This window comes from Phoca vitulina, unplaced genomic scaffold, assembly GCF_004348235.1.
Source record: "Phoca vitulina isolate PV1807 unplaced genomic scaffold, GSC_HSeal_1.0 scaffold3, whole genome shotgun sequence".
Lineage (NCBI taxonomy): Eukaryota > Metazoa > Chordata > Mammalia > Carnivora > Phocidae > Phoca > Phoca vitulina.
Genome location: NW_022589706.1, coordinates 77,455,526 through 77,478,930, shown reverse-complemented (window position 1 = coordinate 77,478,930; position 23,405 = coordinate 77,455,526). Strand labels below are relative to the sequence as shown.

At 38.2% G+C, this 23,405-nt stretch overlaps 1 protein-coding gene across 6 annotated transcripts in view; it reads left to right on the top strand.

Moving 5' to 3' along the window:
• The window catches only part of PPP3CA (protein phosphatase 3 catalytic subunit alpha), a 309,049-nt gene that overhangs the window by 236,978 nt on the left and 48,666 nt on the right, over positions 1 to 23,405 (top strand). For all 6 annotated transcript variants that reach the window (XM_032400899.1, XM_032400898.1, XM_032400897.1 and 3 more), the window contains 5 exons: positions 519 to 630; positions 2,147 to 2,292; positions 5,098 to 5,237; positions 14,659 to 14,736; positions 17,188 to 17,282. In XM_032400899.1, the coding sequence (XP_032256790.1) occupies positions 519 to 630; positions 2,147 to 2,292; positions 5,098 to 5,237; positions 14,659 to 14,736; positions 17,188 to 17,282 (571 nt within the window). The remainder of the gene's footprint in view (positions 1 to 518; positions 631 to 2,146; positions 2,293 to 5,097; positions 5,238 to 14,658; positions 14,737 to 17,187; positions 17,283 to 23,405) is intronic.

Here is a 23,405-nt window from a genome sequence, read left to right as displayed (position 1 = left end):
AGCATGAGAGGGGAGGGAGGGTCAGAGGGAGAAGCAGACTCCCTGCCGAGCAGGGAGCCCGATGCGGGACCCGATCCCGGGACTCCAGGATCATGACCTGAGCTGAAGGCAGTCGCTTAACCAACTGAGCCACCCAGGCGCCCTACTGATTTTTTTTTTAATAATTTGTTTTATAAAGAGAGGTGTCTTCATTTGTTAATTGCTAATCATGTTTCTTCTCATACTTGTACACCAGTATATTTTGAGTATATCTTCATTCAGACTTCTTCCAATAGACCCTGTAAAGTCCATTGTTCTCTTGCAGTGCATAGATCCTCAGTGCATGCATATAAACGTTGGCCTTGTACTAAAGTGATGTTTTCTGTTTGATTTTTAATATCCTCCTTAATAAGGCCTAGCATTTTGGTGACTTTTGGTCATAGTCACACATTAGTTCATGTCTTCCTCATATGTGAGCAACGGGATCCTTAAGTATAATGGGAAAATATTTATTTTTATATTATTCTTATTTTTTTCAGTGTGTGCTGTATTTGTGGGCCTTGAAAATTCTTTACCCCAAAACACTGTTTTTACTTCGTGGAAATCATGAATGTAGACATCTAACAGAGTATTTCACATTTAAACAAGAATGTAAGTATACTTCAAGCTTCTTCCTTTAATGCCATATGTGCTAGTCATTTTAGTCCACACCAAGAGCACATGATGATAGCCAGTGCTTAAAAGTCAAAAACTTAAAAAATGACACTATTTTATTCTATGTCATTCTATATTTCTTTCTAAGCATGGACAATGAAGAGAATTCAGAATTTCTTTTTAAGTTATAAATTTTCTATAAAGTGATCTGAAAATTTGAATTAATATTTGATGTAATTTGTCCTGACAAACAATGATTAACTTAGTTTCTAAAAATAGCCAGAATACTACTATTCAGGGGAATAATTTTACCCTTTCATCTCAAATCACTCAAGAAAAGCAGATGGAGGGCAAATTCAACTGTGCCTCTTTTGGACTTAATAGATTTACTAGCCTCTAGTGGATTTTACAAAATTAGAGATGACGTCTTCCTTTAGACATAAATACTAGGAGTGAGGAGAACTTCATATAAATTTCATTTTCCTCCTCTCTTAATTTTCCCTATTGTCCAGTGAAACAAATTTCTCTCTGTCATTTAGCCCTATATTCAGTGGAGTACAGAGACTTTTCTCAGAATATTAGATATAAGTCAGTAAGGGAAAAACAATGTGCAGTGATACAGAAACAACTTTAGAAAATTTCTTGCTATCTCCTTTTCTGTAAGATCATTTAGGAAGATTAGCCAGCTTTATAAGGCCATGTTTCTGTTGGTCTCCTAGTTGTTTGTATATATAATTTTTGAGATACATCTGCGTATCAGTAGCAAGGTTATATGCAAAAGTTCTCTTGTCTGCTATACAAAAAGTTACTACAAACTGTAATATAGGGATGAACAACAAAAATGCAAAACAGTAGATTTAAAGATTAATAATACAGGTATTCCCTGCCTTTTGAAAGTATGTCTTATGTCACTTTGCATTTATGAAAACCTACATTAACCAAAAGAAATCCAAAGAGAATTTTTGCTTTTAGGAAGAACAGTGAAAAACAGAAATAGTGGTCAGTGTTATACTTGCAGTGAGCACTTCTAGAGGCGGCGCTCAGCCTGAGCAGTGAGTCGCCCTGCCAAGCCCCTTCCCTGGGAACTACACTCAGCACCTTACCGTCAAGCTGCCAGGGCTTTGAGCCCTGTCCCTGAGCATCTGGGGTGTATCTTCATTTATTTTGTGTATCTGTTACAAGTAGTGTCTTAGGATATCAGGAACGCCTAGGAGGTTCTTTTGTGGATCTGGGAACGCCCCCGCGATTTTTCCGTATAAATTAATGGTAATTGCTTCGGCTTACCAAAGGTTTCATAGGATCCCTAGACTTTCGGATAGCGGGGGAAACCTGTGATCGATCTCGTCAAAATGTCTTAGGTAATCATGTTTTGGAACTTTGCAAGGTGTAGTTCTATGCTAGTAGTATAATGCTGGGAAGGAAACATAAAAAAAAAAAAAAACCTGTTTCGAGGAAATGATCCTAGCTATGAAATCCTGAGTCGATTATTTGTTTTGGGATCATGTTTTAAAAGGTAAAATAAAGTATTCAGAACGCGTCTATGATGCCTGTATGGATGCCTTTGACTGCCTGCCCCTGGCTGCCCTGATGAACCAACAGTTCCTGTGTGTCCACGGCGGTTTGTCTCCAGAGATTAATACTTTAGACGATATCAGGAAAGTAAGTTCTGTTGTTTCGGAGCCTCGTTGCTCGTTAATAAACCGGAGACATGAATGTCCCTGTCTTTTTCACGAACTCTATCCTTCTGAATTGAAATGATTTAAAACTGTCACACATCTCTTCTCTCTGTATTCGCTTTTCTTCAGAAAGAAACATATATTTATACTTGAAAGAGTTTTTATCTCGAAAACCTCAGGGTTCCTTTTACCATGTGATAAGTGTCATTGAAATGTATACTGTTTGATTCCTGAAAAATAGATGCCTTTTCATTTCCCTTTGGCTGGTGTTAAGCAACCCATTGTGTATTCATAGTCTATTAGAGCTAGAAAACGTTGCTTCGTTCTTGGGAAAATATCACAAGTCGACCTTTAAAATATGTCCACATTATCATTTTTTTAAAAATCTATTATTTTCACAGCTTAACACATTAAAGCAACAATCTGACAAAAACAATGGTGATATCCTATTGGCTGTATTGAGAGGCTAAGTGAAAGTTGATTTTTTTGAGGTATTTTTTTACTTAATTTAACATTGGCTATTAACAGTTGTTTTAGCCAGCAAAAGGATGAGTTAGATTGAATATGCAAATATCTTTTTCTTGAGAATATGTGATAATATGAGATAGTTTTATGTAGTAGAAGAGACAATCTTTTATTTATTATTATTATTACTGGTTTGCTCAATATTCTTGGAAAAGTTCCCTGGCTTTTAAAGAAAAACTATATTTAAGGAAATAAAACATTCAAATTCTACCTTAATACTCTCTCATTAAGGTCCAAGTTTCCAAGTGTAAAAATAATACAATAGTTAGTTTCCCATCAGAAAGGAAATGCATGATTTTTATTTTTAAAGTCAAACAGAAGTACATTAAATAAACCTTTGTTTCCTGCTGTGTGAGTTTGTGTCTTTTTTTATAAGACACCACTACCCATCTGCTTCTAGAGTTCTGTAGCACACAGAGCACTGGTATTTGCTCTCTGTTTAAAGTATGAGAAAGACATGACACTGAATTGTAGTCATTTAGCTGAAGGAAAGAGTGGTTCACTTTCTGTATGAGTTCTATAATCTGATGGACTTTTGTAATATCATCTAAACTCTTACCATAAATTAAGTAAATTTTAGAACTATCACCCACTATCCCCAGAACTTACTTTCTGACATGTTTCAGATATTCTATTCAATTTTCACATGTCATGAAGCTCTAACCTTAGCCATAGAATGATTTTTAGGTTTGCATTGTGCCCTATGTCAGTTAGAGTTTCCACCATACTTACTTTATTTAATTAATTTTGTAGTTGTTTCTTCTTCCTGTTGGTGGTATTAATTTCAGAATGCACTTTGTAACTTTTCCAGAATATGTTCTGTATCCTGGTTGCCTTACCAAACCTTTAGCTGGGAACTCATAGTAATCAGAAAGACTCCCCTCCTTTGCTGTTCTACCCCTAATAATATGTTCTTCTTTCTTAGAAAGAAATTCTGTATTTTTATGAACAAGCATTATTTTTCTTGGATGAATTATTCCAAAAGCATAAATTATTTAAGTCACTTAAACAAGCCTAAGTTTGCAATGAATATTTTATGGATAACATAATGGTTGAAATATAGAGGATCTTGGCTTATTGAAGTTTTTCATTGAGTGTTGAAAATGTGAGATACTGTTTCATTCTTTTTAGATATCAGTAAAAAACGGTGTGTAGCAAAACCATTTTTTATGTCACCTTTTATGTCTCAGGAAAAAGAATTTGATCGGCTGCCAGGCTGGCTCATATATTCACCTTGCCCTATGGGTTTTTGAAAAATATTGAAGTATTGAATATGAAGAATATCAGTTCTTAATAGGTTTTCATAGCTGTTTTATGCTTTTTTTCAAGAGACTATAATGTCCGCTAACTTCACCGACGATTCTTTAACTGCAGTTAAAGCAGGATAGACTACAAGAAAGTGATAGTGTTATAAAATTGTTGGTGAAATGTCATTTCCAGTTATTATATTGCTCTTGCTTTCTAAATACACCTTTTAAAATTGAGGTATGACCTTGCTAAACATTTATAGCTGGAAAATGGATTTCATATGAGGGTTTTGGTAAAACTATAAAGCTTAGAGCTGAAGAATGACCAGCTAAATTTGGGTTTATTTTACTGCTTATCATTCCTCTTGGTTTGTCACTACTAAGATAAACTACAACAGGCTTGTACTCTAATTCGGAACTTAGATAGCTCCTAATAGTGAATATCCAGAATGCCGTACAACGAGTGGCTGCTCTTAAAATGAAAGCCGTTTGTTCTCAATGTCATATCATTCAGTATAAACACCGTACGTTGTTCTCCATACAGATTTCTAAGCCTCAGCTTAATGGAGGCAGTAATAGAAATTTCCCCAAAGATAAAACAACATAGAAGCTCCTCCTCAAGAAGTGAAACACAGAGTCACATCAACTGGTAATGACTAAAATACTTAGATCCAATAAGTAAGGAGGAGCGAGAGAAAAGATAAAAAGTAAACTGGGAGACAGTAAAAGAGAAGCAAAGAGTAGGAATTAAAGAAACAAGAGGGAGGTAGAGAGTGAGGTGAAGACAGATAATGAAGAGGCTCATCCGGGGGAAGGAGGGAAAACTGGAGAGAGAGAGGAAGTATGGACAAAGGGGGAGGAAGGAAGGCAGGAGAGGAAACAGGAAGAGAGGAAGAGGGCTGCCCTCACCAGGCACTGCGCTGGGAGGAGGTCAGGGACTGCAACAACACTTGTATTTTCTGAATTCCAAGCTTCCAAAGATTAGTATTTTGCTCTCTGTCTTCTATTTTTCTTAGTTAGACCGATTCAAAGAACCACCTGCTTATGGACCTATGTGTGATATCCTGTGGTCAGACCCCCTGGAGGATTTTGGAAACGAGAAGACTCAGGAACATTTCACTCACAACACAGTCAGGGGGTGTTCGTACTTCTACAGGTGAGGACAGACGGCTCGCCTTCGGGAGCACACTGGGTTCATCGATGTTCTAAGTTATCGGTTCATGGGTTGCTTGATGTGTTTATGATGTTTATATAACTTCTCTAGGAAACAAGGCTAAATGAAAGGTTCACTTTGCAAGCCTGGTTCAGATGGGTTCTTAGTGCTTGCAAAAGGAAAAGATAAATAAAACATTTGTATAAATACACAGATACGTTATCTGTGAAGACTAGAAAAGGCATAAAAGAGGCATGTGGTATCAGGGTGGCGAGGCAGCCGAAGAAGATAGCAGAATTTTAGTAGAAAATGTGTTCTGTTTCAAGAACTGTAGAAAAAAATCCAATGCCAGCCTTGATTTTTCATTCAATTACATAATCACTTAAAACATTTTTTGCCCGTTTTTCATAACTTAAATCAGGAAAACAATTTTAAATCTGTTAATTAAACAATATTGAAGTTACACTTAAATTTTCTTAAGTTTATTAGACTTCCTGGGTAAATTAAAATTTTCAGGAACTCAGTACATAAGGACCATAGTAAATTTATTTTTAGCACTTTGACAAGCCGGTTTGCAAAATTGTGACAGTAATTTTTATACTTGTCAGTGTAGGGGAATCTGCCCATTCCAACGTTTCAGAGCACCTCAGAAAGAAATCGGCGACACAGTTGGGTGTTTGCATCCTCAGGATTTTCTAGCTGTCTCAACTCTGCATTTGATTAGCCTCAGTTTCACTAGGTGCTCTTAGCATCGGACATACAGTTGATGTGACAGTGGCTAGAGTGACAGGAGAAGAAGGTTGTGGAGAAATCGAGAATGTTAAATTCTACAAGACATAGTCTTTAAAGAAAACAAAACAAAAACTTACAAACCGAATGTGACGTGCACTGAAGTTGATGCTTAATTCCCACCCTGCCAGGGGAGCAGCTGGGAGGCTGGGGGGTGGGGGTTTCCCATGCACTTACCTTCTGTCTTGGGAGCAAGCAGCCATCAGCCTCTACATAAGGTTGAGCAGAGTTTGTTCAGTGGTGGAACCTTTTGTTCCATATCTTGAGTTTTCCTTACAAGGGAAAAAGTTTCCTTTTCTGTATCTGTTCAAGTGATTGAGAAATTAGTTTGTGAACAGAAAGTCTTGTTTACTGTCAAGCATCCTTCAAAGAATACTTTTTGTTATAAATATTAATAAAGAGGTTTGCTCTGAGCTTATTTATCAGAAAGGTTACAATTCATTTCTGTGTTTTGGAAATTTGGGCACCGAGTCGAATGAGTCTATTTTGGGTGAAATGAAGAAGCATGGTAAGATCATTTCTGCAAAGCTTAAGGTTTATTTTCAATAATTAATGTGGAAGCAATATTTTATTAAATTTGCTAAAAGTTGTAATGAAAAGATAAATATTGTTGAAATATATCAAAGTGCAGTTTTCGATTTTTAAAATCTGGTGTTAAATCCCTCATCATACTGTGAGTGTTTAAATCACTTACTTGATACCACTGAGTTGTGCTTCACTATCACAAAAGCAAACAAAAGCCAAACCTCTTGATTCTGATGTTGAGGCACATTGCATTGATCTTTCCTTTCATTCGCAGTATATATAACATTCTTGTATTAGTTTTCTGAGTCAGCTGTTCAAAGAAATCATATTCTAAATGAGGTTCTGTACTGAACTTACATAAAGTTATGGTATTTTTGTTTTGTTAATATAGACACAGATGTGTTTACATCAGCGATAAAGTCCATCAACTAGATAATTCGAGGATTATTCATGTTTTCACACTTTTGTTCTCAACAAAATGGTAGTTTGACTCCTCTCATTAGAGGTTCTTTAGTATCTCTAGCCATGACAAATGCTGAATATCTAAATCCACAGCCTGTAGACTCCGATGAACGGCAAAGCAATCTGGATTCTGTTTTATCTAAGGAGGAGAAAAATGACTCTTTCCTTCTCTTAGAGCTTTTTGATTCTTGTCTGTAGTTCCCTTGAAGGGGTCAAGGCATCCTCTTTGGCTGCACTTTATAAAGCTGATCTAGAGGGGCACAAGGGAGAGCAATAAAATTGGTCGAGAAATTCGGTGACAATTACCTGTTTGAGTTATTGGCAGTTATTTTGATGGGCAACTCCCAATTTTACTTGACACATTTATAGAGTCTGCATATTTAATTTCCTATGCCACCCTAGCCTCTTCTAACATAGTGTCTGGGCCGTGATTTAAATAAAATGAAGTTCTACAGAAAAAGGCATCAGTAAGAATGCATGAATGCCGCCGTGAGTTAAGAGAAGAGAGCCAGTGTGACGGGGGGAAGGAATCCTCTGCTTTGGCCCCAGTGCTACCATTATCTTTGTAACCTTAGATCGCAGTTTGCGAACTCAAATGCCTATAATGTCCAGGCAAGTACTTGAGATATCTGAGACAGGCCAAGCCTTACACTGTAAAAATTTGTGAGGATCCTGACAAACTGGAGGTAAAATTTTCATTTTCATGTAGACCAAACAAAACTGTTGGCTGGATTTGGTGCTTGGGTTGGCAGTTTATGTGTCTGCCTTGGATGAACCACGTAAGCTTTGTGTTCTAGGTTTAGCTTACTTCAAAAGGAGTGAGTTACATCAGACATTCTGAAGTTCCTCTCAACTCTGACACTTAAAGAACATCTTGACAGTCATTTAAAGTGTTTCTGAAGCTGCAAATTGCGGCTCACTCAAATCACTGCCTGTCTCTTAATCACCGATCAGCCGTGTGTCTGCTTGTCATGTGCAGCCCACCTTCCCTTCTGCGGCTGACTCTTCTGCCAACCCCTTTCACCTGGAAATCCTCTGGTTCTTCCTTCTCCCACATCCCGATTCTCCTCTAACTTATCCAGCAGATCCCTGCCTTCCCTGCTGCCCTTTCTTGGTGGTCCTACTGCTTTGGACATTTTTTTCCTTCACACTTTTCCCTGGAACCTCACCTGTTTGCTTAGCTTCCTTATAAACTGTATGTAAACTCGGTGGTTTGCTGAGCTTCCTTATAAACTGTATATAAACTTTTCCCTGGAACCTCACCTGTTTGCTTAGCTTCCTTATAAACTGTAAATAAACTCGGTGTATATAAACTGCATATAAACTCAGATCTAGCCCCTTCATCTGTTTATCTTTCCTGAGCTGGACTTCTCTATTTCTAGGTGGCTGCTGGAAGTTTTTATCTTAGATGGCCCATGGTCACCTTAACCTGAACTCACCTTGCCTGAAAAGGCTTATGGTTTACTTCCGCACTGGGGATTCCTCCTGGTTTCGCTTCTATTAACAGTTCTATTAAGACTCATGCAGACTAGCAAATATTTTCGCTAGTTCTTTTTGCATTGAAATCACCACCAGTCAGTCATCACATCTTACTGACCCTTTCTTAAAAATATCACCAGCACCTAGACCACTCTGCCTTCCCTTCTTCCCACTCTGAGTTCAAGACTTTCGTTTTTAGTTCATTGAAATCACATCTAAATTTCAGAACTTCCTTCCCACTCCCTCTTCCAAATCATATGGTTTCCCTAATGGGTATCCTTTTGAGAATTCGTTCACTCATTCAATTATTTAATAAACATCAGTTGAGCACCTAGTATATATGCCTTCTGTGAGGCTTTATAGATACTCAGAGTACCTGCCTTTGAGGGAGAGTACCTTTGAGTGGCAAAGACCCATACGCTATGACAAATAAAATTCAAGGTGAGAAATACTGTGAGAAATGTGGAGATTATCACACACACTCACACACACACACACGCACACACACACACGTATACAGATATACACAGAGTTGGGGGACCTAACCCAAACAGGGGTAGATTGGAATTTAAGGGACAACACGTGGTAGAAGTGTCATTAGACCTGAGTTTTAAAGGATGAACAGGACATATCCAACCAGAGTCATCTGGGAAGGCCCTTTGCAGGCAGGGAAAGTGGTGTTTATGAAAATATGATGGAAGAGAACACATCTAGAAAAATGACCATCTGAATGGTCCCCTTTTACTTCTCATCCCAAATTACAGTCAGCTGCTTCAGTATACACTAATGCTGAACATATATATAACTAAGCTATTGTACTTTTATTTTTATATTCACTAGAAATGTACACGTGTTTGCACCCAAAAGATTGCTCATAGCAACCGTATTCATAATAGCCAAGAAATGGAAACACCCCAAATATCTATCTATTTAATAGAATGAATTATAAATTGTAGTATATCTACACACCTAAATACAGCAAATGAGAAGGGGTTCACCAAAGCTGCACATAACAACATGGGTGAATGCCACAAGGATAGCGATGAGTGGAGAAAGCCAGATACTAGAGCGCATGTTGATCATAGCATTGAAATAAGAGTTTAACATTACAGAAAGCTAATCTATAGTGTTCAAAGCCCGAGTGGCAGGTACCCTTAGTGAGGAGGCAATAGTGACTCGAAGGAGCTATGAAGAGTGGCTGGGGTTCAGGTAACGAACGTTCTGTGTCTTGATCTGAACACTAGTTACAAGGGGAAGATAGATCATCCATTTGCAGTCTTCTGATTTGGGCAGTTTTCTGTATAGATGTTAAGCTTCAATAAAATGTTTGCCTTAAATAAAAATTGCTCACTGCTCCTGAGGCAGCCCGCAGCCAGGTGCAAGCAAGGACTTAAGCTCTGGCAGGAGAAGTTGGAGCCCTTCCAGACGTGATACCTAGTGGGTAAAATGAAATTAGTTGGAGAACCCTGGGGCAAAGAAAAAAAAAAAAAGAACCATGGCAAGCCCTGGGAACAGGTACGCCTGACAGCATCCAGTGATGCCGGGACACCCCAGGGCTTAGGACCCATTGCCCAGCACCCAGAAACAGAGGAGGAGCTTGGCTGTTGGGCAGAGTCCTCCCTTACTGCTGGACTGAGAAAAGGTAAGGACACCAAGGAGGCAGCAAGAGGCTTCCTCCCAGCCCCTTAGCAGGAGTTGTGGGCTGTCTGCCTCAGCTTTGCTGACCCCGGTGAGGGAAAGAAACCTTTCCATCTCTCACCTGCTAGACTGCCCTGTTGAGATACTCCAGCCGTTGAGTGTAAGCTCCGATAAGCTGACAGATTGCTGCTAAGCATTTAGGATATGAAGACAAACACAATAATGTCCATCTCTTAAGGCATTCAGTATCGCTGGAGAGCAGATAAATAAACATAATTTACACTACAACATGATGAATGATCTCTTAGACAAATACGTTATGGGAGCATGGTGGACGCAGCAGTTCTCTACACTCCAGAGTGAGGTAGTTTTGAGGGGAAGGGTTTATAGGTGATAAGTTAGCTAAGACTTGGCAGAAGAGTAAGCTTTTCCAGAAGGAAAAAATACTCAGTAGAAATAAAGACAAAAAAGCTTTAAAAAAAAGCATTTTAATAATGCCGGTTGGCTATATCTTAGTTAAAGAGACAGAAACCTGGGAGGCTTAATTCAAGGTCTAAAGCATGGTTTAATATAGGAAGGAACAAAAATAAGAGAATAAACAGAATGAGTCTAATAATAACTATTTTCTTTAATGCCAAAACAGTTTGTCTCCCATTTCTTACGTTTGTTTTTCCTACCTTCTTTACCTTTGTGCATACTCAGTCTGCGTCCGTCCCTCTCCTGCTTTTATTTTAACTCCTTTCCTATCTAGTATTCCCCGTATGTCATTGCCGTTAATGATCTAACATGAGTCACAACCAATAAATTTAAGTGTTAAAAAAAAATCAACGCTTTAAATTTTAAGATCTAATTGGCTTTATTAAACAATTCATGACCTGGGCAGCGTCCCGGCTAACAAGTAGGGGGCTCTGAGGGGCTGGACAAAATGGAAGGTTTTTATAGGAAGGAGGGGGGGGTGAGGGGTTATTAGCAAAAGGGAAGAAAATCTTGTTTCAGGCCAGTCACGTTGCCTTAGGGGGAGGGGCGGGGGTCTCACACAGATTACCTCATCGCCTTTGGTGGAGGCAGAAGGCCCATGTGACAGATTACCTCACCAATGCAGGTCAGAACATTCCTGATTGACTAGTTAAGATTTACTTTTCTGGGGAAAGCTGAAACTTCCATTAGGTTAGGTATGAAGCCCCAGTTGGTGACTTGGCCTAAGTGATGCCATTTTAGGTCTGTAGGTTTCTTTTTCACAACAGCTACTACTAGAATCTGGGGTTGCTGACTCACTTCTATGCTGTGATCTTTCTTCCACAACATGGTGGTGGAGAGAAAATTAGGAGTTGTTAAATGTCTACCATTCTCAGTTGGGCCCTAGACTAGGGAATTTATATATTGCTAACTCAATTTAATCTTTATCTTGAGTCTATGATATAAATGCTACCGCCTGCATTTTTACCAGTGAGGTAATTCAGGCTCAAAGAGGTTAAGCAATTTTCCAGAGTTTACACAGGAAATTGGAATAAGAACCCAGATCTAAGGATTCCCACTATTCCATGGAAATTTCCACCTCCTTTTCTAAGAGGAAAGCACTCTTTAGTGCTTAAGGAATAATCATGTACCAAGAGGGGAAAAAAAAAAAGCATTTTCAGAGAGTACAGCTTCTTCCCCAAACATATTAGTGCATGCTGGTAAATGAATATCACAAAGCTGAAAGTATCACTGGCCTTCACCGATCTTTGCATTAAGTCTTCTTTCAAGACATGTTCAGCACACTGGGTTAAAAAAAAACATACTAGGGTTGCCTGACAAGGGTGCCCACGGACGGGTTGTGAGTAGGACTGAGATCCAGCCAGCCCTGTGCTCAAAAGGAGGCCATGGGCTCATGCTTGGGCTGACCAGCCTGGAGGAAAAGGGGCTCTTTCTCCTTGATGGGCATAGAACACCTCAGAAGCTTCACCTCATTAATGCAAAGAAAACAAAAAATCTAACATGGGATAGGTATTTTTCAAAATTTTTCCTCAGACCAATGTGCTTTCTTTATTTCATAATATCTCAATAAATGCTTTACTTTCCTACCTAGATAAACAATATCCTCCAGACAGAAACTACACCTTACACTTACCATACCACCCTCCCTGTGCCTAATACAGTCTTCTAACAAATAGAGCAAATCACCGATGAGTCTTTGACAAATTATTGGGGAATAAATGATTTTCCAGCTCCCTCTGTGGTATTAGGGGTTCTGAACCCTGTTTTCTCTATCGTTCTACATATATCTTTAGTGGTTTTTAGCTTGAACACTTTTTGGTATATCATCCTTTCCATTGAAAAACATAAAAATGTTGTGAAGTTTTTCTTCACCTAATATTATTAAAGACTTTAATGTATCCCAGGCAGGCAGTTGACCAATAATGGGAATCTAGATGATTTCAAGTATTTTCTGAATGTATTTAGAAAAATGTTTGTAATTCTTAGAGAGTTTGAGTATTTGATTATGTATGCCTTTAAATTTCTAAAGATTTTCTTCAAAATGAGTTCCTTCCAAGTAATAATACAAGTGTTCCTCACTTAATGCTATTAACCTAGCAGATTGCTGCAAGGTTAATTTTATTTTCTTTAGATTGCCGTTAAAAATCAGATATGTTTTTCCATGAGGGAACACTTTAAACACATAAGGGTATCAAACTTAGCATGAAGAAAATGTATTAAAATTATGCTTTCATAAGACTAGTGTAGGTTCTAACAAAAGGAAAAAATAAATTTAAAAAGTGCTGCCAAGCCATTTGCCCAAGGACAAAAAGTGACAAACCTAAACAAACAAACAACCTCTTTCAGTGCTACAACAAGGCACTAAACTATCTTTTTAAAGAAGTATTTCAAGGGCACAAGAAATAAATGGCTGAAAGAGATCGGGAAGGAACATTATTGGATGCCACCCTACACTGTCATCCCTTGGCTGGGCACTTTACGGCTAAATAGGTTCAAACATCTGTGCTATTTTGTAAAGACCAACCAGTGTCTCAGCAATTAAGCTTTCTTTTGTTGACACACACTGATCTGGAAAGGTCATATACTCGCCTTTTCCTAGGGTAGAACACCAACCTTTAAAGATACATGTTGGTCAGCTCTTGATCTAGGTACCATATGGACACGTTTCCATGTGCGTACTCTTGGGTCATCTTCAGCCTGCAGGTTACACTAATGTTCATCAGTTACATGGTCTATTTACTGGACTGACCTGGGACAACTAGGAAGTAAAGGCCTCGTGAAGGTTGGTCTCCTCTTTTTCTCTCCTTAGCAGATTGCTAGAATATTCTAGAATACCTATACATACGTGTACAAATGCACATAAATGTGTGCACATGCACAAAGACTATTTTTTATTTCAGATTCCAGTTTTGCAAAGAACTGAATCCTTTTTATAATCAACATCTCTACTCTGGTGTACCATATTAATGGTATTTTTTTTCCTTTTGATCAGGGAATTCTTACAAAAACTGTAACATAGAAACTATTTTCATCTTCTCTTTTATAATAAATTATTTGAGTGACATGTACTCTTTAGTATTTCTTCAAAGTGCTGTTTTTATGGTTGCTGTATTATTCCTTATAGTGCATGTAGTTTAGGTTCTAGTGGGCATCTGCAATTTGTTTATATTAAAATGAGCATTGGTTTGCTGTCCCTTTATTTGAAACACCTAAAATTTATTCATTTTTATGACAAACATTTATCTCATGAAAAATTCGTAGAGCAGAGACAAAGTGATTGCCAAGGGTTTTACAAGTTTAGTTTGTAATTTGAATTTCATTTTTAATAATGTTTTCATCTTTGGTTTTGAGACTTCCTTAACAGACAAAATCATCTTGATTATGTATTTAATATTATGTATTAATATTTTTATTGATTATGTATTTAGTATTTTAATTAAGTCAAGGTTAAGAATAAGTCTTAAGATACAGTTCTGTTGATCATATTTAAAGTACACAGTTTAAAACCTGTGAATTCCATAATTCTGTTTAGATTTTGAATGTTATATCGGTTATTGTACTCATAAGTAAGCTGGTAACTTGGTTTCCAGAAGGCATATTCTCTCCCACTCCCTAACTCAGTCCACTCTGTAGAGCACTCAGGCATGCACGTGCATCCAAATGGTGCTATATTTGAGAAAATTGAGGTTTATATTTTAAATTCCACTCTCATGTTATATTGATGCTTCTGTTCACTTGTGTTTAAATGTAGACTTGATAATATTGATTTTCTCTATGAGTGGACATTTCTCTAGTGTTGTTATATAATGGCCTGCATTCTTTGTCTAATTCATGCATCTCCAGCCCTTTCAGATTATGTAAAAAGTAGAGCTGCAGGTGCTTTTTCTGCCACAGGGAAATACCTGTCCTGAGAGCCAAGAGGCTTGTTTCATGAATGATGTATGTTTGATTATGCTTGATCAGATCACATAGGTCAGGATGTTACAGATACATGTGCTACTCTTGATGATTTCATAACAGATGCTTCTTTCTCTTTTCTTTTTGTCTCTGACAGTTACCCGGCTGTATGTGAATTCTTACAGCACAATAATTTGTTATCTATACTCCGAGCCCATGAAGCCCAAGATGCAGGGTGAGCAGTTTTGTGGGTTTATGGAAACCATGCATAGCCCCTGGGTCACAGCTCCCTCACTTTGTTCAGGCTGTGGAGGATCCTTTTTGCTAGGCTCTCTCCCTGAAGACATTAGATCTTAAAATTGTGTTCTGATGACACAGATAACGGCAGGTTTCTGGGGAATGAGTGGTCACAAATGTGTGGTGAGGTTCCCCTTTAAAGTGCCTCCATTTTTAGCTTGAAGGGTAAAATTTTCAGCTGGCTTTCTTAAGAACTTTATGGGTCCATCTGATTTCTTTTCATTCTGCTCTTCCCACTGTCCAGTAAGTGAGTAGATTACCAGCAACTTTTCAGTCTTGGTTGGCAATGGGAGTGAGAATTACACATAAATATTTAACAGATATTGCATGGTGTACTCTCATTTAAAGAATATCATTCCTGACCCCTGCGAAGTTTTAAAGGACAAAAGTAGAGGCATTTAAATGAGGGAGAAAATTGTATATTCTAACTAACAAATGCATAAGAAGAATTTGTAATACACGGTAAATTTTAAAATTTAGGGTCTGGGGTTAGTCTAATTATTAGTATAATTGGTAGGCCAATTATAAGGGCTTAGAAAACTAAGAAACAGCAGATACTCAGTTTGATAGTGCATTAAATCTGTAATAGGGAGAAAAAGGCATAATGAATTCTAGGATTTGAAGTCCAGTACCATTCTCAGTAGGCTCCCCTGAAAGGTATTGTTTGCCTTCAAATGCTTAAACTCGTTCTTTCATATTCTGAGTTTTCTGAACGGGAGGAACACTTAGTATTATAACCTGTGTGCTGAAATTAGGAATAGAGATGACCGCATTCTGAAGTAAGCCCATGTCTGATGATCCTAAGTCAAGGCAGATCCTAAGTTCCTTTCAAAATTAGCTTTTTCCAACCAATAATCAACAGGTATGAACCAATCCAGTTCTATATCCTCAGTGTGTTGTAGCTGAGCTTTGATATAACCTGCTGATATGCCCAAGCAATCAAGTCCTCAAATAATTTTTTTTCTTTTTTCTTTTCTTTTTTTTTTTTTTGCACTTTTCAGGGCAGTGGTGTCACCATGCTTTTTTGACTGACTGTCCCAACTGAACATTTTAAGCAGCTTTATATTAATTCCACTACAGACCTGAAGTCATCTGCTTATTTGAAAATATTTTAAGTTCATCAGTTAAAATCAATTAGCATATTTGTTTGAATTGAGCATTTGATTGATTAATTGTGGAAAATTGAGATTATGTCATCTAGTTTCTTTGTTTTTATTTGTTGTCGAGTAAGCATAGCCAATCATAGTTTAAAATGCCAAGGGTACTAAGATTGAGAGTGTTAATTATCTTTCACATTCTGATTTTTTTCCACCAGCAAAGTTTAGTCCAGTATGCAGAATAAATACTTCTAGAATATTTCAGAAGTTTCTTCAGAGGATATTTTCTCCTGGGGAAAGTATTTATAAAATTATAAATCTTAAGGTGGCTATTTATCTACCTAAAGGCAGATATTTGAGGTACTTTAGAACCTAACTAAAGTAAGCATGGTTAGTCAGCCAGAGATAACATGACACAGAATACCCAAGGAATGATAACATTTTGTTTTGCACGTCATAGGAAATTTTCTAAACCAATATTCCTAAAATCTGTTACATAGAAGTCATGAGATATGTTTTCACCTTAATGGAAAAGAGCCAGAGTTTCCTGTATTTTTTGATTATTTGAGGACTAGAGTCCTATTTTTATCTAATAGAAGAAAAGTTACTGGCTTATTGGTTTATTTCCAAAGATCTTGCAGATGTTCTGTTTCATTACTGATTGATTAAGTATTACCCTGCTCAGACAATAATCTTTGACCTGCAGATGCCGAAGAGATTGGTAATAAAGTTCTAAAATAGAAACACTTTCAATATGTAAAACCTGTAGATTTAACCACACGTCCTTTGAAAAGCAAATTGCTTAGTGAAGACCATAACAGAATATTGTAGATATTGCAGATAAATCACATAATCAGCCTGGTTATTAGTGTGAAAGATTTATATATTGCTCTGCTTATTTAGTCTTAATGCCAAGAGTATTGGCAAACTTCTAAAAAACATTGTAGGTACAGGATATCTTCGTGAAAAAATTGACTTTGTTTTCTCTGTTGCACACATGGATATGAACTATGATTTTGCCTTGAATTCCATCCTCCCCTAGGCCTGTTAAACTTAGGAAAGGCCTCTTTGGATATTGTACATGTGATTGTGTGTTTTCATTGTCAACCTTGAGAGGAATTCATGTCTGTGTGTAACAGACTTTAGAGAGAAAATTTTGTTTAATGTTATGTAATTGAGTTCTCTCGGAGTGATAAAACGTAACTTGAATATTCTATTTTAAATCTGTAATTTGATATCACCTTTTTTTCCCCCATAATAGCCTTGTTGTAACTCGTCTTTGTTGTTTTTAGGTATCGCATGTACAGGAAAAGCCAAACGACAGGCTTCCCTTCTCTAATTACAATTTTCTCAGCACCAAATTATTTAGATGTATACAATAACAAAGGTAAGTGGTTTTAGATCCCTCTTGCGGTCTTGCAGGACATGTGCAATAATTCTCAAGCCGTTTCATTTGTGTTTGGTTTGAATGAAGCGTTTTCAGCCAGTCTTTTTCCCCTGGCTTTTTCATGTATTGTTGGATGCAAATTTTGTGATTGTCTTCAGAGTTACAGATTCAATTGGTCAGACATGGAGCCCAGGCACTGTTTTTTTTTTTAACTGTTCTCCAGGAGATTCTAATGTATAGCAGGGTCTACATGCAGTGAACTGCTCTGGTAGATAGAGGTTTTAAAAGAAATAATAATTGAAAGTAATCCAAAAATCGTGCTTCTTTAAAAGGATGTGGATATCAATGAGAACAGGGTGATTGTGCATGTAAGGGATTAAGAAAAAATGAGCAAAAGAAGCTATTGCTTCAAATTCAAATTTAAGTTGCATTTATTGAGTACCTACCATGAGCTGGATCCTGCGCTAGGCAGGCTCATGTTCATTTATTTAAAAAAAAAAATTGAATTAAACTTCAAAGTAAATATCCTTAGCCCCCACCCCCTTTTAATATGCAGAGTGGGTCTCTGTGGCTAATTGCTTTGCCCTAGGTCACTCAGTTAGGTAGTGAGGAACTATAATCAAACCCACATCTTCTGGTTTAGCGTCCTGTACTTCCTTTATGAAACTCCATACTTGCCTGCCTAAAAAGGACCAGGAAACAAGAGGGCATTATTATTATTACTTTTAAAGATTTTATTTACTTATTTGACAGAGAGAGAGATAGCGAGAGCAAACACAAGCGGGGGGAGTGGGAGAGGGAGAAGCAGGCTTCCCGCCAAGCAGAGAGCCTGATACCCTGATGCAGGGCTCCAGGATCATGACCTGAGTGGAAGGCAGACGCTTAAGGACTGAGCCACCCAGGCGCTCCTTACAAGAGGGCATTATTTACTGACTATAGGGAAGAGAGGAGGAGCAAGGGACACATTATCCTCTTTTATCAAGGTAATTTCTTTATTTGGAGATGACATGGAGTGTTCCAGGTGTGACAGAATGGGGGATAAAATGTGAAAAAGCCATTAACTTTGGTTGGCATTGGTCTAGACAATATTAATGCAGCATATCTGAGTATGGCTTGCTGAGATCCTTGCCTCCCCCCACCTACCCCCGACACATCTGTGCTGTCCTATAGATACTTCACATGACTATCCTGACCCCATAGCCCAGAGAGACACGCCTGCTGGGTGGGGTGGGATGGCCACACTGCACAGTCTCATACACTGCCATTTTGACTGTGGTGGGCCCTCCTCTGTGGCCCTGGAGTGAAGTTATCAGAAGGTGCTGTGAAGTTTCTGTCACAACGATGGATGTCTGGGAGCGGGGTGCAAGGGAGAGTTGTCCCCTGTTTCCTAGTTGCCTAATTTCTAGAAAAGAGGAGCTGTCTTTAGTACTCAGTGGCAAGAAGCATACAAAGTAAAACAAACCATGTTCTTGGTGTGCCAAGGGCTTATAAGCCAGTTGACGAAGTAAGACATTTGGGCAATTTAATACAAATATAAAACACAGTGTCGTTAAGTGAAACTAAGAGAGTTAAACAGTGAGTATGTTGGACAAGGAATGATATTCTAGAATGGTCAGAAAGGGCCTTGTTTAAGGTAAAACGTGATCTGGACATTAAAGAATGGTGAACATTTGATTAGAAAAAGAAAAATAGAATAAAATAAAGTCAAGATCAGTGTTTTTGAAACTTTTATTTTTAAGCAGCCAAGACTTTTTTTTTTTTTTTTGCCAGATAAAATCTCAATCTTAAAGCCTTTTGTATAAAAACAGTAAGATTGAATTCCCTTGGATTGGCTGTGGGTTCTCATACCAGAGAATTCCCCTGCGGTACCTGTAAGGAAAGCAGGAACTCAGTGGGTCATCTTGCATGTCCCATCATGATCCTAACTATTTCCCGAAAGTATATACAATCTGAACACCTAGGTTCTTATTTCTTTATGGCATTAAAACAGTTGTTTTTTTTTTTTTTTCTATTTCACCTAATGAAAGGAGCGCCCAAATAAGTAATTTTCTTGACAGAGACCAATTACTAAGTAGCATGGACTATACATACAAGTTTTTTTTAATGATTGAAAAAAAGTCAAAACAGTAAGAAAAAAAAAAAGAAGAAAAAGAAAATTGAGATTTCACTCCATAAAAACAGACTTAGACTTTTTCCACTCATCATAATGCTGGGTAGCGGTTCTGCTTGAGAGCAATGGCTATTTCTCCCACAGGATATTCACTGCTTCTTTGTCGATGGTTCTGATTTAACAAGGCGCGAACTTAAAAAAAACAGTAGACATCAGCGGATTGCAATCTTGGAGGCTTTGTAGTTCTCTCTTTGTGTTCTCTTGTGTTCAGGGTAGATCACAATCTCTTAGGAAGGGGAGAGAAGCATTTCAGTTTGGGAACCTTTTCATAAAAGAAAAAATTCTCCTGAGAGAAAAAAGATAAACAGATAGGAAGAAGAAAGATACATTCTTCAGTTTGAGCCTAATTTCAAAAGACTTTTGTGTAAGATCTCTGGAGCACTTTAAAGCGATTATGTTAACACTGGGTACAGTATGTGGGAGTGGCAGTCAGTGATTCACGGCTGAAGTGAGGAGTACTGTATTTGAATAAGATAAATGTTAACGAGAATTGTAAACGGCAGTGCCAGAAAGCTGGGTTGCAAGCACCTTCAAAACATCATCAGTGGAAAGACAGCGGTGAAGAATCTCTAAGTTAACCCATTGATTCTTAGAAACAGATGACCGTAAAAGGCTATGGAGTTGTATATAACCCAATCGTTAAAATATGATTTGATTTTTAAGCACCTGCAAATTAAGGCAGCAGCGACAGCTCTTTGGCAAAATGAAGCCATGAGGAAAATAGGTTTATTCTGCCATCTTAAAACCAAGCATAGGTGTGTGATCAGTTTCCTGTTTCAATGTCTGTAGGTTGTGATTAGTAGTTCTATACTTGCCTGCAATGAAAAGCGGCTTTCTAAAAGTCATGAGGACTGGACGTGGCCCCTCCTTGGCGTAGCCCACACTGATTCGCGCAGTTCTTAGCCTTGCCAGCCTGCAGGAACACAGGCGAACCACCCGCCCCTCCCCTGGCCTCTGTCTCCTCACTCTGACAATTCCTGCAACCTGCCCGGGCAGAAGATGGAGCTTGCAGTCACAGCTCTGCCATGAAACAGCTAGCTCCTTTACATGTATTGACGTGCAGTGACATCTCTGCAAAATGAGAAAAAAAGAATTTCTTCTGTGAATAATAGATGAAATTACTTTGCAACAAAATGCTGTGCGGTATTAAGATATTATCATCATTGAATATTTTATGTTGCTATCATTATGCCACCTGTCAGTGGCTTCAGGGAAACTGACAGAAAAATACCCCGTTCTCCTCAGCCTCTTAGGTATAGTTTCACTTTATGGCTCCATCTACCTTTATAACCCATCTCTCAGCTTCTCTCTGGGTGAACCCTTTACTTTAGCTGCATTGTTCTGCTCATGGCCCTGTACAAATTTTGGCCGTCCCTGTCGCCACCTCTTCGCCCACATAACTTTTTTTCTATCTTGAATACGTGTCTTCCTCTTTTCTGCCCATCTAAATGGCCTGTTTTCAGACTCCAGTCTGTTTCTATGAAGATTTCTGTTGGTAGTCCTTCTCTGAATGTCTGAAATACCAATCATTTGCCCTCATACTTACCATTTAATTTTTTTTCTCATTAGCTTTTCCTATAGTTAGCATTGCTATAACTTCCCAATCAGATTATAATTAGTTTGAAGTAGGGCTTTTTGGTACACATCGTAAAGCCAAGTAGCATGCATTATACATGGTAGACCATCAACACATGCATTGATTGAAGCATTTTCTTTCTGGAAATTAAATAGCAAGACAGTACCCAAAGTGCCCTACCAGACCCACAGAGCTCTATCTCACTTTCAGTTACTATTGTAACCAGTTCTAAAACCCTTTCCAAGTTGGAGTTAAACATTTGCAGAGCACTTTGCGCGTTCGAATTGTTTTCCTTCTTTGAATCTGTAGCCCTAAGGGTAAAGCAATTTCATAATTACCCAAACCCACCGAACAGAAGAAAACTGCAGGAATGACACATGCACACTGCTTCTGCTGCTTCTAACAATAATAATGACAGGAGAAAACTGCAGGAATGACACATGCACACTGCTTCTGCTTCTAATAATAATAATAATAATAATAATAATATGCCGGGGCACCTGGGTGGCTCAGTTGGTTAAGCGCCTGCCTTCAGCTCAGGTCATGATCCCAGGGTCCTGGGATCGAGCCTCGCATCAGGCTCCCTGCTCAGAAGGGAGTCTGCTTCTCCCTCTGTTACTCCCCCTTGTGCTCTCTCTCTCTCTGTCAAATAAATAAATAACATCTTCAAAAAATAATAATAATAATATACCACCTGTAAAAATGACTTCAACCTCACCTACTCACCAGTGCAACAAACCGTTACTGAGAACTTATGTATACTAAGCACTGCGCTAGGTGCTGCTTGTATAAAATAAACAAGATGGACATTTTCTTCACGCTAGTGGGGTTTATAATTTGGTAGTGGGATAGATGTTAAATAAAGAATTCCATCAATAATGATTCAGATGTACTTGGAAAATACTACAAAGAAAAAAGTGGTGTTAATTGAGAGTGGAAAACTAGTCCATGGAGACCAAATGATAATAAGCTTGACTGACGAAGTGACATGAAAGCAATCTTAGAGTAAAATCTCTCAGTATCAAGAAATAAGGGGCAAATGTGAACTCTGCCTTAAACAAGTCAGTTTGGCCAAAAATTATAACGGACCTCTGGAAAAATGTGTTTTAAACCTCGATGTAAACAGTTAAGTCCTTTATCTCTCTAGTGATACACCTGTGCTTCAGAAAAATCTAACGTAAATTACATGAGGTTGCCATTTGGTGTCAGTTCTCTGTAGATTAGATGAGTTGTGATATGGGTGGGGGAGTGAATGGTTGGATGGATGTACGATACGGATATAGAGGAATACAAATATACATACCAGGGGTATATAACTCAGTTCCAGGAAGAGCCACTGACCCAGTAAAATTGAGTAATTAAATAAAATTTATTAAGTGAAATGTATTTTGGATTTGAGAAGAAAAATCTAAATGGCCACCACGCTAATTTAGTAATTAAGACCAGAGATTAAAAATGACAATGAGGAAGAAAATTAATTCAGTATTAAAGTAGGTTAAGGAAGAGAGAGGTACGAAATTGGGTTTCGAGGATAAGACAAGAAACACATCATTTGCTAAAATCCTAACATGCAAAAGTCTACCCTTTTTGATGGGGAAAAAGTGTATTATGATGGTTTGGGCTTTTAAACTAGGAAAATTGATAGAATTGCTTTTAAAAAAGCATTTTAGCTCTACCAAAACTTGGCACAGTCAACATCCTCAAATATTTTCCTTCAAAAAGTAGTCATGGACTTCAGAAGTACCATTTATAAATAAAGAGATAATTTACAGCTTGGCATACCATCGTAAAGGAAGGATTGAATTGCTACTATAAGAAACCAAGGGAAGAATCTTATTGGCAGTTGTGATGTGGACATGCAGGAGCAAATGCAACGTATCTGAAGCCAGCTCGCCTTGGTCCCCTGACGTCTAGGGGGGAGCACTCAGCCCTCAGTGACACCATCAGTGCTATGGGTTGCCAGGCCTGAGAACCTCGTTTCTTTCTTTTTTTTTTTTTTAAGATTTTATTTATTTATTTGACAGAGAGAGAGCACAAGCAGGGGAAGCAGCAGACAAGGAGAAGCAGGCTCCCCGCTGAGCAGGGAGTCCGATGCGGGCTTGGTCCCAGCACCCTGGGATCATGACCTGAGCCAAAAGAAAATGCTTAACCGACTGAGCCACCCACTCATTTCTTATCACAGCATAGTTTTTTCACACCAGGACCTTGTTTCAGCATTCAGGAATTGTGTTCACAAACTTTTTTTTTTTAAGATTTTATTTATTTACTTGACAGAGAGAGAGAGAGACAGCGAGAGAGGGAACACAAGAAGGGGGAGTGGGAGAGGGAGAAGCAGGCTTCCCTCTGAGCAGGGAGCCCGATGCGGGGCTCGATCCCA